At 44.4% G+C, this 17,677-nt stretch overlaps 1 protein-coding gene across 1 annotated transcript in view; it reads right to left on the bottom strand.

Moving 5' to 3' along the window:
- LOC139382670 (RAS guanyl-releasing protein 1-like) overlaps positions 1 to 3,192 on the bottom strand; it is a 48,036-nt gene extending 44,844 nt beyond the window's left edge. Inside the window, exon 1 of the mRNA XM_071126759.1 lies at positions 2,738 to 3,192. Coding sequence (XP_070982860.1) covers positions 2,738 to 2,784 — 47 coding nt within the window. The 5' untranslated portion in view covers positions 2,785 to 3,192. The remainder of the gene's footprint in view (positions 1 to 2,737) is intronic.
- Between the last annotated feature and the right edge of the window lie 14,485 nt (positions 3,193 to 17,677).

The following is a 17,677-nucleotide window of genomic DNA, read 5'->3' as shown; positions in this document are numbered from 1 at the left end:
TCTGGTTGGCTGGGCTACTAGAGGTAGATGGGTCTGGTTGGCTGGGCTACTAGAGGTAGATGGGTCTGGTTAACTGGGCTACTTTGTTATCTCTCTCTATCTTTCTATCTCTCTATCTCTCTTTGTATCTCTTTTTCTATCTCTCTTTGTTCTCTCTTACTATCTCTCTTTCTATCTCTCTTTGTTCTCTCTTTCTATCTCTCTTTGTTGTCTCTTTGTTACAACTCCTCCAGGCCACCTTAACACCTCACCAACCCTTACAGTTAAACTTCTCCAGGCCACCTTAACAGGCTTATACAGATCACGTGGTTCCCTGACCACCTTAACACCTCATCAACCCTCACAGTTAAACTCCTCCAGTCCACCTTAACAGGCTTATACAGATCACGTCCTCCAGTCCACCTCAACAGGCTGATACAGATCACATCCTCCAGTCCACCTTAACAGGCTGATACAGATCACATCCTCCAGTCCACCTTAACAGGCTGATACAGATCACATCCTCCAGTCCACCTTAACAGGCTGATACAGATCACATCCTCCAGTCCACCTTAACAGGCTGATACAGATCACATCCTCCAGTCCACCTTAACAGGCTGATACAGATCACATCCTCCAGTCCACCTTAACAGGCTGATACAGATCACGCCCTCCAGTCCACCTTAACAGGCTGATACAGATCACACCCTCCAGTCCACCTTAACAGGCTGATACAGATCACACCCTCCAGTCCACCTTAACGCCTCACCAACCCTCACAGTTCCAGGCAATCTGATAAGAGCTGAGTTCAACTACAACAGAAAGCACACGTATCAAAACAGAGACATGTTCTACTACACTAGCTCTGCACATACATGGAGCCTAAAATAAAATGGAGAGATTTTCACAGCACAGTAAAGTGAACCCAGGAACACTATAGTATAGACTGACCACTAATTACAGAGTCAGGAAAAGATTTGATACAGCATGCAAACTACCTCAATGAAATACATCTAGTACATCTAACTACTGAAATACCTTCTACTGAAATACCTTCTACTGAAATACCTTCTACTGAAATACCTGCTACTGAAATACCTTCTACTGAAATACCTTCTACTGAAATACCTTCTACTGAAATACCTTCTATTGAAATAGCTCTGACTCCAATGGTCTGATATGGTTGTCATGACTTGTCAAGGAATAACAGTTATTCTGCTGAACTATACACCTCCACCTGTTATATACCTCACCTGGGTGAACTATACACCCCCACCTGTTATATACCTCACCTGGGTGAACTATACACCCCCACCTGTTATATACCTCACCTGGGTGAACTATACACCCCCACCTGTTATATACCTCACCTGGGTGAACTATACACCCCCACCTGTTATATACCTCACCTGGGTGAACTATACTCCCCCACCACTTATATACCTCACCTGGGTGAACTATACACCCCCACCTGTTATATACCTCACCTGGGTGAACTATACACCCCCACCTGTTATATACCTCACCTGGGTGAACTATACACCCCCTCCACTTATATACCTCACCTGGGTGAACTATACACTGTTATATACCTCACCTGGGTGAACTATACACCCCCACCTGTTATATACCTCACCTGGGTGAACTATACACCCCCACCTGTTATATACCTCACCTGGGTGAACTATACACCCCCACCTGTTATATACCTCACCTGGGTGGACTATACACCCCCACCACTCTGTCTGTCTCTCTATCTCTCTCTCTGACTCTCTCTCCAGACCTCCAGCCAGACAGACAGACCTCCAGCCAGACAGACAGACCTCCAGACAGACAGACAGACCTCCAGCCAGACAAACAGACCTCCAAACAGACAGACAGACCTCCAGACAGACAGACCTCCAGACAGACAGACAGACAGACAGACAGACAGACAGACAGACAGACAGACAGGGCTTGTGTTCACTAGATACAAATGATTTGAGCTGAAACCACACTGGATCATTCTTCTGTGGTATTTAGGTCAAACACACACCATCATCACACACGCACGCGCACGCACGCAAACACACACACACACACACGCACACACACACACACACACACACACACACACACACACACACACGCACGCACGCACGCACACACACACACGCACACACTGTAGCAAGTTCCCCTCACAAGGACACTGTCTGGCTGAGTAAGCATAAGGAAGCTACTAAAAAGTCCCCGGGACTGCGAATACATCTTGGTAAAAACACATGATCTAAGATGCAGTACACAGAGTACTTCTATACTAGTGCAGTACTTCTATACTAGTGCAGTACTTCACACAGTGACAGCTGTGTGTCTTTCTGCTAGAGAACACAGGTTCCATTAGAACATGGTTCTACTGGTCTAGTGACGGCTGTGTGTCTTTCTGCCTGAGAACACAGGTTCCATTAGAACATGTTTCTACTGGTCTAGTGACGGTTGTGTGTCTGTCTGCTAGAGAACAGAAACCTAAAGTTTACCTCAGCGTAGAAACTGTGACACAAACCACAGTGTTTCAGATCCCCACAGAAAGAGAGAGAGAGAGCGAGTTCACACCGACTGCACCCTGTGCCTCTACCCTTTGCAAGCACCAAACCCTGGGTCACCCTCACCTACACACCAACATCACCAATGATATGATTAAGACACTTGTTAAGAAGCAGAGCAGCAGAGTGAATCGCCTCTCAGTCTGCCCCCTAAGCCATCTCTCCTGGTAGTCTCTTACCTCTTGGCCTTATTCATAGTGATGCGTCTCTCCTCGTCTCTGCTCATCCTTGGCAAGATCACAGGGTCATCCTCCTCTTAGTCCTCCACGGCTGCTCCTATTGCCTCTCTCGCTGACTCTCTGTATCTCTCTCTCTGTCTCTGACAGAGCGTGAATGAAGCGGTTTCTATTGGATCATTGTAACTGTTGAACCTCAGATAGTTTGTGTCTGCTGCTCTCCTGTAGGAGGTTGAACCGCTCTCCTGTAGGAGGTTGAACCGGCGCGACACAGAGCTGCTCTCCTGTAGGAGGTTGAACCCGTGCGACACAGAGCTCTGCTGCTCTCCTGTAGGAGGTTGAACCTGTGCGACACAGAGCTGCTCTCCTGTAGGAGGTTGAACCTGTGCGACACAGAGCTGCTCTCCTGTAGGAGGTTGAACCTGTGCGACACAGAGCTGCTCTCCTGTTAACATAAACAAGGCTCTCTCAGATGGTGGAACTGGCTCTGTGAGATAGGGGAACTCTCATCAGTATGGGGTGTGTGTGTGTGTGAGTGAGTGACTGTGTGTTTGCGTGTGATGTGTGAAAGGGGGAGGAGGTGGCAGAGAGAGCGAGAGAAAGAGAGCGAGAGAGAGAGAGAAAGCTTACAAATGAGAAAGCAGTGAACCAAATAGAAGCATCAATAGAGGCATCAGCAGGAGGAGAGAGAGACAGTCTACTGACCTCTGTGTTAGCTAGCCTAGAGACAGTCTACTGACCTCTGTGTTAGCTAGCCTAGAGACAGTCTACTGACCTCTGTGTTAGCTAGCCTAGAGACAGTCTACTGACCTCTGTGTTAGCTAGCCTAGAGACAGTCTACTGACTACTGTGTTAGCTAGCCTAGGGACAGTCTACTGACTACTGTGTTAGCTAGCCTAGAGACAGTCTACTGACTACTGTGTTAGCTAGCCTAGAGACAGTCTACTGACCTCTGTGTTAGCTAGCCTAGAGACAGTCTACTGACCTCTGTGTTAGCTAGCCTAGAGACAGTCTACTGACCTCTGTGTTAGCTAGCCTAGAGACAGTCTACTGACTACTGTTTTAGCTAGCCTAGGGACAGTCTACTGACTACTGTGTTAGCTAGCCTAGAGACAGTCTACTGACCTCTGTGTTAGCTAGCCTAGAGACAGTCTACTGACTACTGTGTTAGCTAGCCTAGAGACAGTCTACTGACTACTGTGTTAGCTAGCCTAGAGACAGTCTACTGACTACTGTGTTAGCTAGCCTAGAGACGGTCTACTGACCTCTGTGTTAGCTAGCCTAGAGACAGTCTACTGACCTCTGTGTTAGCTAGCCTAGAGACAATCTGCTGACTACTGTGTTAGCTAGCCTAGAGACAGTCTACTGACCTCTGTGTTAGCTAGCCTAGAGACAGTCTACTGACCTCTGTGTTAGCTAGCCTAGAGACAGTCTACTGACCTCTGTGTTAGCTAGCCTAGAGACAGTCTACTGACTACTGTGTTAGCTAGCCTAGAGACAGTCTACTGACTACTGTGTTAGCTAGCCTAGAGACAGTCTACTGACCTCTGTGTTAGTTAGCCTAGAGACAGTCTACTGACCTCTGTGTTAGCTAGCCTAGAGACGGTCTACTGACTACTGTGTTAGCCAGTCTAGAGACAGTCTACTGACTACTGTGTTAGCTAGCCTAGAGACAGTCTACTGACTACTGTGTTAGCTAGCCTAGAGACAGTCTACTGACTACTGTGTTAGCTAGCCTAGAGACAGTCTACTGACCTCTGTGTTAGCTAGCCTAGAGACAGTCTACTGACCTCTGTGTTAGCTAGCCTAGAGACAGTCTACTGACTACTGTGTTAGCTAGCCTAGAGACAGTCTACTGACTACTGTGTTAGCTAGCCTAGAGACAGTCTACTGACTACTGTGTTAGCTAGCCTAGAGACGGTCTACTGACTACTGTGTTAGCTAGCCTAGAGACGGTCTACTGACTACTGTGTTTGCCAGCCTAGAGACAGTCTACTGACTACTGTGTTAGCTAGCCTAGAGACAGTCTACTGACTACTGTGTTAGCCAGCCTAGAGACAGTCTACTGACTACTGTGTTAGCTAGCCTAGAGACAGTCTACTGATCTCTGTGTTAGCTAGCCTAGAGACAGTCTACTGACCTCTGTGTTAGCTAGCCTAGAGACAGTCTACTGACTACTGTGTTAGCTAGCCTAGAGACAGTCTACTGACTACTGTGTTAGCTAGCCTAGAGACAGTCTACTGACTACTGTGTTACCTAGCCTAGAGACGGTCTACCGACTACTGTGTTAGCCAGCCTAGAGACAGTCTACTGACTACTGTGTTAGCTAGCCTAGAGACAGTCTACTGACTACTGTGTTAGCCAGCCTAGAGACAGTCTACTGACTACTGTGTTAGCTAGCCTAGAGACAGTCTACTGACTACTGTGTTAGCTAGCCTAGAGACGGTCTACTGACTACTGTGTTAGCCAGCCTAGAGACAGTCTACTGACTACTGTGTTAGCCAGCCTAGAGACAGTCTACTGACTACTGTGTTAGCTAGCCTAGAGACAGTCTACTGACCTCTGTGTTAGCTAGCCTAGAGACAGTCTACTGACTACTGTGTTAGCTAGCCTAGAGACAGTCTACTGACCTCTGTGTTAGCTAGCCTAGAGGCAGTCTACTGACTACTGTGTTAGCTAGCCTAGAGACCATCTACTGACTGCTGTGTTAGCCAGCCTAGAGACAGTCTACTGACCTCTGTGTTAGCTAGCCTAGAGACAGTCTACTGACTGTAGAGAGTTAAAGAGATATATGGTAAAAACCAGAAGACCAGTTCAAGTTAAACATTTTAAGTTGAGTTATTTTGCAGTCACTCTTTTTCAGAGGGACTGACAGTTACTTCATCCAATTTAAAGGTAAAATCCGCAGTTGAAACAATAACAAACCACCCTTGCCTCTGTTTTGGTAAAAACCTGAGGCATGTGCCTGGAGAAATTTCACCACTCTCAAATTCATAGAAAGAGCTATGGATGCAAGGACCATCGATGAGATCAGAGTTATCGTTTTAACCCTGTTATGAGGCTATACAGTGTTTGTTTACATTTACATTGTTTTAAAAACAATGGCGTAAATGGGTTTGACAGTTTGACAGTTGAACTAAGCTCGAGGCTGTGCTAGTAAGAGCTAATGCTACAACAGGTGTTTACAGACTAGAGCTACAACAAGTGTTTACAGACTAGAGCTACAACAGGTGTTTACAGACTAGAGCTACAACAGGTGTTTACAGACTAGAGCTACAACAGGTATTTACAGACCAGAGCTACAACAGGTGTTTTACAGACAAGTGCTACAACAGGTGTTTACAGACTAGACTAGATCTACAACAGGTGTTTACAGACTAGACTAGTACTAAAACAAATGTTTACAGACTAGAGCTACAACAGGTGTTTACAGACTAGAGCTACAACAGGTGTTTACAGACTAGACTAGAGCTACAACAGGTGTTTACAGACTAGAGCTTCAACAGGTGTTTACAGACTAGAGCTACAACAGGTGTTTTACAGACTATTGCTACAACAGGTGTTTACAGACTAGACTAGAGCTACAACAGGTGTTTATAGACTAGAGCTACAACAGGTGTTTTACAGACTAGACTAGAGCTACAACAGGTGTTTACAGACTAGAGCTACAACAGGTGTTTTACAGACTAGTGCTACAACAGGTGTTTACAGACTAGACTAGAGCTACAACAGGTGTTTACAGACTAGACTAGTGCTACAACAGGTGTTTACAGACTAGACTAGTGCTACAACAGGTGTTTACAGACTAGACTAGTACTACAACAGGTGTTTACAGACTAGACTAGAGCTACAACAGGTGTTTACAGACTAGACTAGTGCTACAATAGGTGTTTACAGACTAGACCTACAACAGGTGTTTACAGACTAGAGCTACAACAGGTGTTTTACAGACTAGACTAGAGCTACAACAGGTGGTTACAGACTAGACTAGTGCTACAACAGGTGTTTTACAGACTAGACTAGAGCTACAACAGGTGTTTACACACTAGAGCTACAACAGGTGTTTACAGACTAGACTAGTGCTACAACAGGTGTTTACAGACTAGAGCTACAACAGGTGTTTACAGACTAGAGCTACAACAGGTGTTTACAGACTAGACTAGTGCTACAACAGGTGTTTACAGACTAGACTAGTACTACAATAGGTGTTTACAGACTAGAGCTACAACAGGTGTTTTAGAAACTAGATTAGAGCTACAACAGGTGTTTACAGACTAGAGCTACAACAGGTGTTTACAGACTAGAGCTACAACAGGTGTTTACAGACTAGAGCTACAACAGGTGTTTTACAGACTAGACTAGAGCTACAACAGGTGTTTACAGACTAGACTAGTGCTACAACAGGTGTTTACAGACTTGACTAGAGCTACAACAGGTGTTTACAGACTAGAGCTACAACAGGTGTTTACAGACTAGACTAGTGCCTCAACAGGTGTTTACAGACTAGAGCTACAACAGGTTTTTACAGACTAGACTAGAGCTACAACAGGTTTTTTACAGACTAGACTAGTGCTACAACAGGTGTTTACAGACTAGACTAGAGCTACAACAGGTGTTTACAGACTAGTGCTACAACAGGTGTTTACAGACTAGACTAGAGCTACAACAGGTTTTTTACAGACTAGACTAGTGCTACAACAGGTGTTTACAGACTAGACTAGAGCTACAACAGGTGTTTACAGACTAGTGCTACAACAGGTGTTTACAGACTAGATTCGAGCTACAACAGGTTTTTTACAGACTAGACTAGTGCTACAACAGGTGTTTACAGACTAGACTAGTGCTACAACAGGTGTTTACAGACTAGACTAGTGCTACAACAGGTGTTTTACAGACTAGACTAGATCTACAACAGGTGTTTACAGACTAGTGCTACAACAGGTGTTTACAGACTAGATTCGAGCTACAACAGGTTTTTTACAGACTAGACTAGTGCTACAACAGGTGTTTTACAGACTAGACTAGTGCTACAACAGGTGTTTACAGACTAGACTAGAGCAACAACAGGTGTTTACAGACTAGACTAGAGCTACAAAAGGTGTTTACAGATTAGACTAGAGCTACAACAGGTGTTTACAGACTAGACTAGAGCTACAACAGGTGTTTAAAGACTAGACTAGTGCTACAGCAGGTGTTTACAGACTAGACTAGAGCTACAACAGATGTTTACAGACTAGACTAGAGCTACAACAGGTGTTTAAAGACTAGACTAGTGCTACAGCAGGTGTTTACAGACTAGACTAGTGCTAAAACAGGTGTTTTAAGACTAGAGCTACAACAGGTTTTTCACAGATAGACTCAGAGGCAGCACCAGTATTTACGACTAACATTATGTAAATTATGTTGGAGGGAAATCATGTTGTGAGCAGCAGGAAATGCTAACTTGTTGGTTATTTTAGGTTAAAAAAAAAACAATTCCATGAATTCTTGCCCACGTAACAATTCACATTTTCTGTTTCTGCTGAATTCTTTTCCCTGCTGTGCAGACATACACAGCTTCTCTATATAGTACGTCGGCAGTACACGATGATTAGTCAGTTAGAGAGGTAAGCCCTACCATGAACAGCTGCTCCTCTCTTCTCATCCCCACTGTCATCCCTCTGTCTTTGTAGCTCTTTCACTCAGGGTCTCTCCCCCATCCCCATCCTCTCTCTCTCTATCACCCTCGTTTCTTCCCTCTCTTCTCCCCCTGTGATGGGGTTGACACAGGGCTGTAGTGTTTCCCAGGGCTGTGTCTCTGAGTGCAGCTGGAGGCGACCAGTCAAAGACATCTTTGTTCCCAACAGGAGACACTGATGGGTCTGAGGGTGGGGGGGGTGAAGGATGGAGGTGTCTGTTGGGTGAACCTGTGTGTGTGTGTGTGTGTGTGTGTGTGTGTGTGTGTGTGTGTGTGTGTGTGTGTGTGTGTGTGTGTGTGTGTGTGTGTGTGTGTGTGTGAGTGTGAGTGTGTGTGTGTGTGTGTGTGAGTGTGTGTGTGTTTGTGTGTGTGTGTGTGTGTTAGAGGGAATGGGCGTTAGCATTCAAATAGTCTTGCAAAAAGGAAGGCAGGAGCACTGGGATTTCTGGCTCTAGAAATGTCCTCCTCTCTTCGATTGGGTAATGTAGTTTACAGTAATCGGTTGTGACATGACCCTACACACGTTTTCCTGAGTAAAGAGGAAGGGTTTGAAACTACAACCAGGACTCTTTAAAAAAAAAAAAAAGGTTCTGTCCTTCCTGTGATGGTGAGTTAGATAGTTACCCAACTCTCTCTCTCTCTCTCTCTCTGTGTCTAACACACACACACACACACACACACACACACACACACACACACACAAACACACACACACAGCAGGGCAATAAAGGAAACTTCAATGGAAGTCGAGGCATTATAAACCTGTTGGTGGGTCGGCCTGATATCTGATATATGTTTACCTTCTACGTTCCAACCTCTTGATATAATTCGTATTATGGCCCTGTGAGAAAGTATTTGCATTTGCGAGGTTGTAAGTCTATAATCATATTTATAATTTTATACATCTAGGACATGTTGTCAAAGCTGAGCAGTTCGTGACGGCCGGGGCAGAAATTGAATATTCTTTTAAAACTAGTGATCCTCATCAAGCCGTCCGTCAGAAATACAGTGGTGACACTGCCATCTAGTGGTTAGACGGCGCTACTGCGGAGAACACAGATCGACCAGAAAGACAAGACAAACCCGAACTCATACTCCCAGCATTCATGAGGTTTTCTCTGGCGTCTCTTTTCCTAGGCATGCGCAGTAAAGTTCCTTGTCTATCTGGCCAGTACATTTCCCAAACCCCAGTGACATCTCCTCTGTTGTCTCTGTTGCTCTAAAGTCAGATGTGGACGTTATGGGAGAAGAGAGAGACGGAGAGATGAGAGAAGGAGAGAAGAGAGAGACGGAGGATAAACAATGACAGCTAGATGGAGCTAACAGAGGTGACGCTGCATTTTGTTTCACACTTCTGAATACTGGAAGAGGGGTGTGTGTGTGTGTGTGTGTGTGTGTGTGTGTGTGTGTGTGTGTGTGTGTGTGTGTGTGTGTGTGTATGTGTGTAGCTCTGACTACATGGTGTGTTGGATTGCATATGTATCAATTAGGTTTATTATGTAAATTATGCCTATTGGTTGTTCTTCATAATATGAGTGTGTGTGTGTGTGTGAGTGTGTGTGTGTGTGTGTGAGTGTGTGTGTGTGTGCATAGGTGCAAGGTAGGTTCAGCCTGATTGAAGGGCTATCGGGGGGAGGGGCTTAGCACCCCCCCCTCCCACCTACACAAACACACACACACACAAATACACACACACATGCAGACAGACAGACAGCCACAGACAGACAAACAGACAGACAGTGATACAGTGATATAGCGATTCAGTGATATAGTGATACAGTGATACAGTGATATAGTGATACAGTGATATATTGATACAGTGATATAGCGATACAGTGATATATTGATACAGTGATAAAGTGATATATTGATACAGTGATACAGTGATATAGTGATACAGTGATATATTGATACAGTGATATAGTGATATATTGATACAGTGATATATTGATTCAGTGATACAGTGATATATTGATACAGTGATACAGTGATATAGTGATATATTGATACAGTGATATAGTGATACAGTGATATATTGATACAGTGATATATTGATACAGTGATATATTGATACAGTGATATAGTGATAGAGTGATATATTGATACAGTGATACAGTGATATAGTGATATATTGATACAATGATATATTGATAAAGTGATATATTGATAAAGTGATATATTAATACAGTGATACAGTGATATATTGATACAGTGATACAGTGATATAGTGATATATTGATACAGTGATACAGTGATATATTGATAAAGTGATATATTGATACAGTGATATATTGATTCAGTGAAACAGTGATATAGTGATACAGTGATACAGTGATATAGTGATATAGTGATATATTGATACAGTGATACAGTGATATATTGATACAGTGATACAGTGATATATTGATACAGTGATACAGTGATATAGTGATACAGTGATATATTGATACAGTGATACAGTGATATATTGATACAGTGATATATTGATACAGTGATACAGTGATATAGTGATACAGTTATATATTGATCCAGTGATACAGTGATATATTTATACAGTGATATATTGATACAGTGATATATTGATTCAGTGATACAGTGATATAGTTTTACAGTGATATATTGATACAGTGATACAGTGATATAGTGATACAGTGATATATTGATACAGTGATACAGTGATATAGTGATATAGTGATACATTGATACAGTGATACAGTGATACAGTGATGTAGTGATACAGTGATATAGTGATACAGTGATATATTGATACAGTGATACAGTGATACAGTGATATATTGATACAGTGATACAGTGATACAGTGATACAGTGATGTAGTGATACAGTGATATAGTGATACAGTGATACAGTGATACAGTGATACAGTGATATAGTGATACAGTGATATATTGATACAGTGATATAGTGATACAGTGATATAGTGATACAGTGATATAGTGATACAGTGATATATTGATACAGTGATATAGTGATACAGTGATATAGTGATACAGTGATATAGTGATACAGTGATATAGTGATACAGTGATACAGTGATATAGTGATACAGTGATATAGTGATACAGTGATATAGTGATACAGTGATATAGTGATACAGTGATACAGTGATATAGTGATACAGTGATACAGTGATACAGTGATATAGTGATACAGTGATACAGTGATATAGTGATACAGTGATACAGTGATATAGTGATACAGTGATATAGTGATACAGTGATACAGTGATATATTGATACAGTGATACAGTGATATAGTGATACAGTGATACAGTGATACAGTGATATAGTGATACAGTGATACAGTGATATAGTGATACAGTGATACAGTGATATATTGATACAGTGATACAGTGATATAGTGATATAGTGATACATTGATACAGTGATACAGTGATACAGTGATATAGTGATACAGTGATATAGTGATACAGTGATATAGTGATACAGTGATACAGTGATACAGTGATATAGTGATACAGTGATACAGTGATACAGTGATACAGTGATATAGTGATACAGTGATATAGTGATACAGTGATATAGTGATACAGTGATATAGTGATACAGTGATACAGTGATACAGTGATACAGTGATATATTGATACAGTGATATAGTGATAGAGTGATATATTGATACAGTGATATATTGATAAAGTGATATATTGATAAAGTGATATATTAATACAGTGATACAGTGATACAGTGATATAGTGATACAGTGATACAGTGATACAGTGATACAGTGATATAGTGATACAGTGATATAGTGATACAGTGATATAGTGATACAGTGATATAGTGATACAGTGATACAGTGATACAGTGATATAGTGATACAGTGATATAGTGATACAGTGATACAGTGATACAGTGATACAGTGATACAGTGATACAGTGATACAGTGATATAGTGATACAGTGATATAGTGATACAGTGATATAGTGATACAGTGATATAGTGATACAGTGATACAGTGATACAGTGATATAGTGATACAGTGATACAGTGATACAGTGATATAGTGATACAGTGATACAGTGATATAGTGATATAGTGATACAGTGATACAGTGATACAGTGATATAGTGATACAGTGATACAGTGATACAGTGATACAGTGATATAGTGATACAGTGATACAGTGATACAGTGATACAGTGATATAGTGATACAGTGATACAGTGATACAGTGATACAGTGATACAGTGATACAGTGATATAGTGATACAGTGATACAGTGATACAGTGATACAGTGATATAGTGATATAGTGATACAGTGATACAGTGATACAGTGATACAGTGATACAGTGATACAGTGATACAGTGATATAGTGATACAGTGATACAGTGATACAGTGATACAGTGATATAGTGATACAGTGATACAGTGATATAGTGATACAGTGATACAGTGATACAGTGATACAGTGATATAGTGATACAGTGATACAGTGATACAGTGATACAGTGATATAGTGATACAGTGATACAGTGATATAGTGATACAGTGATACAGTGATATAGTTGCAGCTAAGTTGTTTTTCTAAGGTATTTTGAAAGATATTGCTATTTTGCCGGGCATACACCTCATTTTTTTCGCCACAAGTTAAACGGGGTGAAATCATATGAACTTGGGATCAGTACATTGGGATTCGCTCAATTTGGCTCTCGCCTTCTCTAAAAAGAGGACGACTCAATTACCACCTCATCGTCGGGGGGATTGTGTGATAAATCTTCCCAGGAGTCACGTGTATCCCCTGTCACAGGAGGAGACAGTGGCTATGGAAACATATGTCTCTGAATCCCTACGTCAGGGGTACATTCAGTCCTCCACTTCACCCGCCTCCTCAAGTTTCTTCTTTGTGAAGAAGAAGGATGGAGGTCTGCACCCGTGTATTGACTAACGAGGCATCAACCAGATCACTGTGAGGTATAGTTACCCGCTACCCCTCATAGCCGCAGCAATTTAGTCAATCCACGGGGCGCTCTTCTTCACCAAACTAGATCTCTGGAGCGCTTACAACCTGGTGCGTATCCGGGAGGGAGACGAGTGGAAGACGGCTTTCAGTTCCACCTCAGGGCACTATGAGTACCTCGTCATGCCCTGCGGGTTGATGAATGCGCCATCAGTCTTCCAAGCCTTTGTAGACAAGATTTTCAGGGACCTGCACGGGCAGGGTGGAGTGGTGTATATTGATGACATTCTGATATACTCCGCTACACGCGCCGAGCATGTGTCCCTGGTGCGCAGGGTACATCAAGGCTGAGAAATGCCTGTTTTTCCAGCAGTCCATCTCCTTCCTAGGGTACCGCATTTCCACCTCAGGGGTGGAGATGGAGAGTGACTGCATTTCAGCCGTGCGTAATTGGCCGACTCCACACATGGTAAAGGAGGTGCAGTGGTTTTTAGGGTTTGCCAACTACTACAGGAGGTTTATCCGGGTTTTTGGTCAGGTAGCGGCTCCCATTACCTCATTACCTAAGGTAGCGGCTCCCATTACCTCATTACCTTAGGTAGCGGCTCCCATTACCTCATTACCTCAGGTAGCCGCTCCCATTACCTCATTACCTCAGGTAGCGGCTCCCATTACCTCACTGCTGAAGTGGGGACCGGTGCGACTGCAGTGGTCGGCTGAAGCAGACAGGGCTTTTGGTCACCTGAAGGCTCTGTTTACCTCGGCTCCCGTGCTGGCTCATCCGGATTCCTCTTTGGGTTTCATACTGGAGGTGGATGCATCCGAGGCTGGGATAGGAGCTGTGCTCTCTCAGCGCTCGGGTACTCCACCGAAACTCCGCCCCTGTGCCTTCTTCTCAAAGAAGCTCAGCCCGGCGGAGCGAAACTATGAAGTGGGGGACCGGGAGCTGTTGGCTGTCGTAAAGGCCTTGAATGCGTGGAGACATTGGCTTGAGGGGGCTAAACACCCTTTTCTCATCTGGACTGACCACCGAAATCTGGAGTACATCCGGGCAGCGAGGAGACTGAACCCTCGTCAGGCAAGGTGGGCCATGTTTTTCACCTGTTTTGTTTTCACCCTGTCCTACAGACCAGGCTCCCAGAACGTGAAGGCAGACGCACTGTCCCGGCTGTATGACACAGAGGAGCGGCCCACGGATCCCACTCCCATACTTCTGGCCTCCTGCCTGGTAGCGGCGGTGGTGTGGGAGCTGGATGCAGACATTGAGCAGGCATTGTGTGCAGAGCCCGCTCCCATCCAGTGTCCCGCTGGGTGTCTGTACGTTATGTCTGCTGTCCGTGACCGGTTGATCTATTGGGCCCACACGTCACCCTCTGGTCATCCTGGGATCGGTCGGAAGGTGCGCTGTTTGAGAGGGAGGTACTAGTGGCCTACCTTGACTAAGGACGTGAGGGTTTATGTTTCCTCCTGCTCGGTGTGCGCCCAGTGTAAGGCTCCTAGGCACCTGTCCAGAGGGAAGCTACACCCCTTGCCTGTTTCACCCCGAGAGTAATGGGCAGGTGGAGAGAGTAAACCAGGATGTGGGTAGGTTTCTGAGGTCTTATTGCCAAGACCGGCCGGGGGAGTGGGCAGCATTCATGTCCTGGGCAGAGATGGCCCAGAACTCGCTCTGCCACTCCTCCACTAAAGAGAAAGACAGCACAGACCGTCACCGCAGTGAGGCCCCGGTGTTCGCACCGGGGGACCGGGTCTGGCTCTTGACCTGAAACCTGCCCCTCCGTCTGCACTGCCGGAAGCTTGGCCATGGTTTATGTGGCCATTTAAAGTCCTGAGGAGAGTGAACGAGGTTTGTTACAAGTTACAGCTTCCACCCGATTACCGAATTAACCCCTCGTTCAATGTGTCTCTCCTCAGGCCGGTGGTGGCTGGCCCGCTTCAGGAGTCTGAGGTGCGGGAGGTTCCTCCGCCCTCTCTGGACATCGAGGGGGCCCCGGTGTACTCTGTTCGCTCCATATTGGATTTGAGGCATCGGGCGAGGGGCCTTCAGTACCTTGTGGAGTGGGAGGGGTACGGTCCGGAGGAGAGGTGCTGGGTTCCGGTCGAGGACGTGTTGGACCCTTCAATGCTGCAGGAGTTCCACCGTCTCCATCCGGATCACTCTGCGCCTCACCTTCCGGGTCGTCCCCAAGGGCAGTGTCGTCAAGCGGGGGCTACTGTCACGACTTCCATCGAAGTCGGTTCCTCTCCTTGTTCGGGCGGCGCTTCTAGCCATCATCGATCCATTTTTCATTTTCCATTTGTTTTGTCTTGTCTTCCCACACACCTGGTTTCAATTCCACCATGACATGTTGTGTATTTAACCCTCTGTTCCCCCCATGTCTTTGTGAGGAATTGTTTATTGTAAGTGCATGTGCACGTTTTTTCTGGTGCGCGACGGGATTTGTACCCATTTTTTTGTTGTTCTGGTTTCCGGTGGTTTTATGAATAAAACTACTCCGTTGATTACCCAGTTTCGCTCTCCTGCGCCTGACTTCCTTGCCGCCGGTTACGCTGAAAATCTGATTTTAAGAAGAGAAATTGTAAAATTGGCGTATGTTTTTGACATAACTAAGTTTTCACCTCCAAAATCCATCTGTCGAACAGAAGTCCATATTGTCCCTGTCCACCCCAACTATTCCGCGCTTTGCTTATCTTAAAAACAACAAATAAATGTTTCTGCACGTAATAATGTTCACACTAATGAAGCAGTTTGCTGGGAATCACCATGAACATGTAATGTGAGCGCCCACGTTCTTCTATTGAGGATGGATGGAATTAAAGACTTGGGAAGGAAATGTGAGCGAGTCCAAGTTGTTAAGAATTTAGAAGTGGTGTAGTGTATGGCCAGCATTACTGTATAATAATATTGGATGTTCTCTGATGGGGGGGAACAACACATCTAACACAGTCTCTGATGGGGGAACAACACATCTAATACAGTCTCTGATGGGGGAGCAACACATCTAATACAGTCTCTGATGGGGGGACAACACATCTAATACAGTCTCTGATGGGGGAACAACACATATAATACAGTCTCTGATGGGGGAGCAACACATCTAACTAATACAGTCTCTGATGGGGGAACAACACATCTAACTAATACAGTCTCTGATGGGGGAGCAACACATCTAACTAATACAGTCTCTGATGGGGAGCAACACATCTAATACAGTCGCTGATGGGGGAGCAACACATCTAAATAATAGAGTCTCTGATGGGGGATCAACACATCTAATACAGTCTCTGATGGGGAACAACACATCTAATACAGTCTCTGATGGGGGGAGCAACACATCTAATACAGTCTCTGATGGGGGAGCAACACATCTAATACAGTCTCTGATGGGGAACAACACATCTAATACAGTCTCTGATGGGGGAGCAACACATCTAATACAGTCTCTGATGGGGGAGCAACACATCTAACTAATAGAGTCTCTGATGGGGAGCAACACATCTAATACAGTCTCTGATGGGGGAGCAACACATCTAACTAATAGAGTCTCTGATGGGGAGCAACACATCTAATACAGTCTCTGAAGGGGAACAACACATCTAATACAGTCTCTGATGGGGGATCAACACATCTAATACAGTCTCTGATGGGGAACAACACATCTAATACAGTCTATGAAGGGGAACAACACATCTAATACAGTCTCTGATGGGGGAACAACACATCTAATACAGTCTCTGATGGGGGAACAACACATCTAATACAGTCTCTGATGGGGGGACAACACATATAATACAGTCTCTGATGGGGGAACAACACATCTAATACAGTCTCTGATGGGGGAACAACACATCTAATACAGTCTCTGATGGGGGAACAACACATCTAACACAGTCTCTGATGGGGGAACAACACATCTAACACAGTCTCTGATGGGGGAACAACACATCTAATACAGTCTCTGATGGGGGGGACAACACATCTAATACAGTCTCTGATGGGGGAACAACACATCTAATACAGTCTCTGATGGGGGAACAACACATCTAATACAGCCTCTGATGGGGGAGCAACACATCTAATACAGTCTCTGATGGGGGAGCAACACATCTAATACAGTCTCTGATGGGGGAGCAACACATCTAATACAGTCTCTGATGGGGGAGCAACACATCTAATACAGTCTCTGATGGGGGAGCAACACATCTAATACAGTCTCTGATGGGGGAACAACACATCTAATACAGTCTCTGATGGGGGGAACAACACATCTAATACAGTCTCTGATGGGGGGACAACACATCTAATACAGTCTCTGATGGGGGAAC

Source organism: Oncorhynchus clarkii, chromosome 24, assembly GCF_045791955.1.
Source record: "Oncorhynchus clarkii lewisi isolate Uvic-CL-2024 chromosome 24, UVic_Ocla_1.0, whole genome shotgun sequence".
Lineage (NCBI taxonomy): Eukaryota > Metazoa > Chordata > Actinopteri > Salmoniformes > Salmonidae > Oncorhynchus > Oncorhynchus clarkii.
Note: the sequence above shows the minus strand (reverse complement) of the source record. Positions and strands in the feature narration are given on the sequence as shown.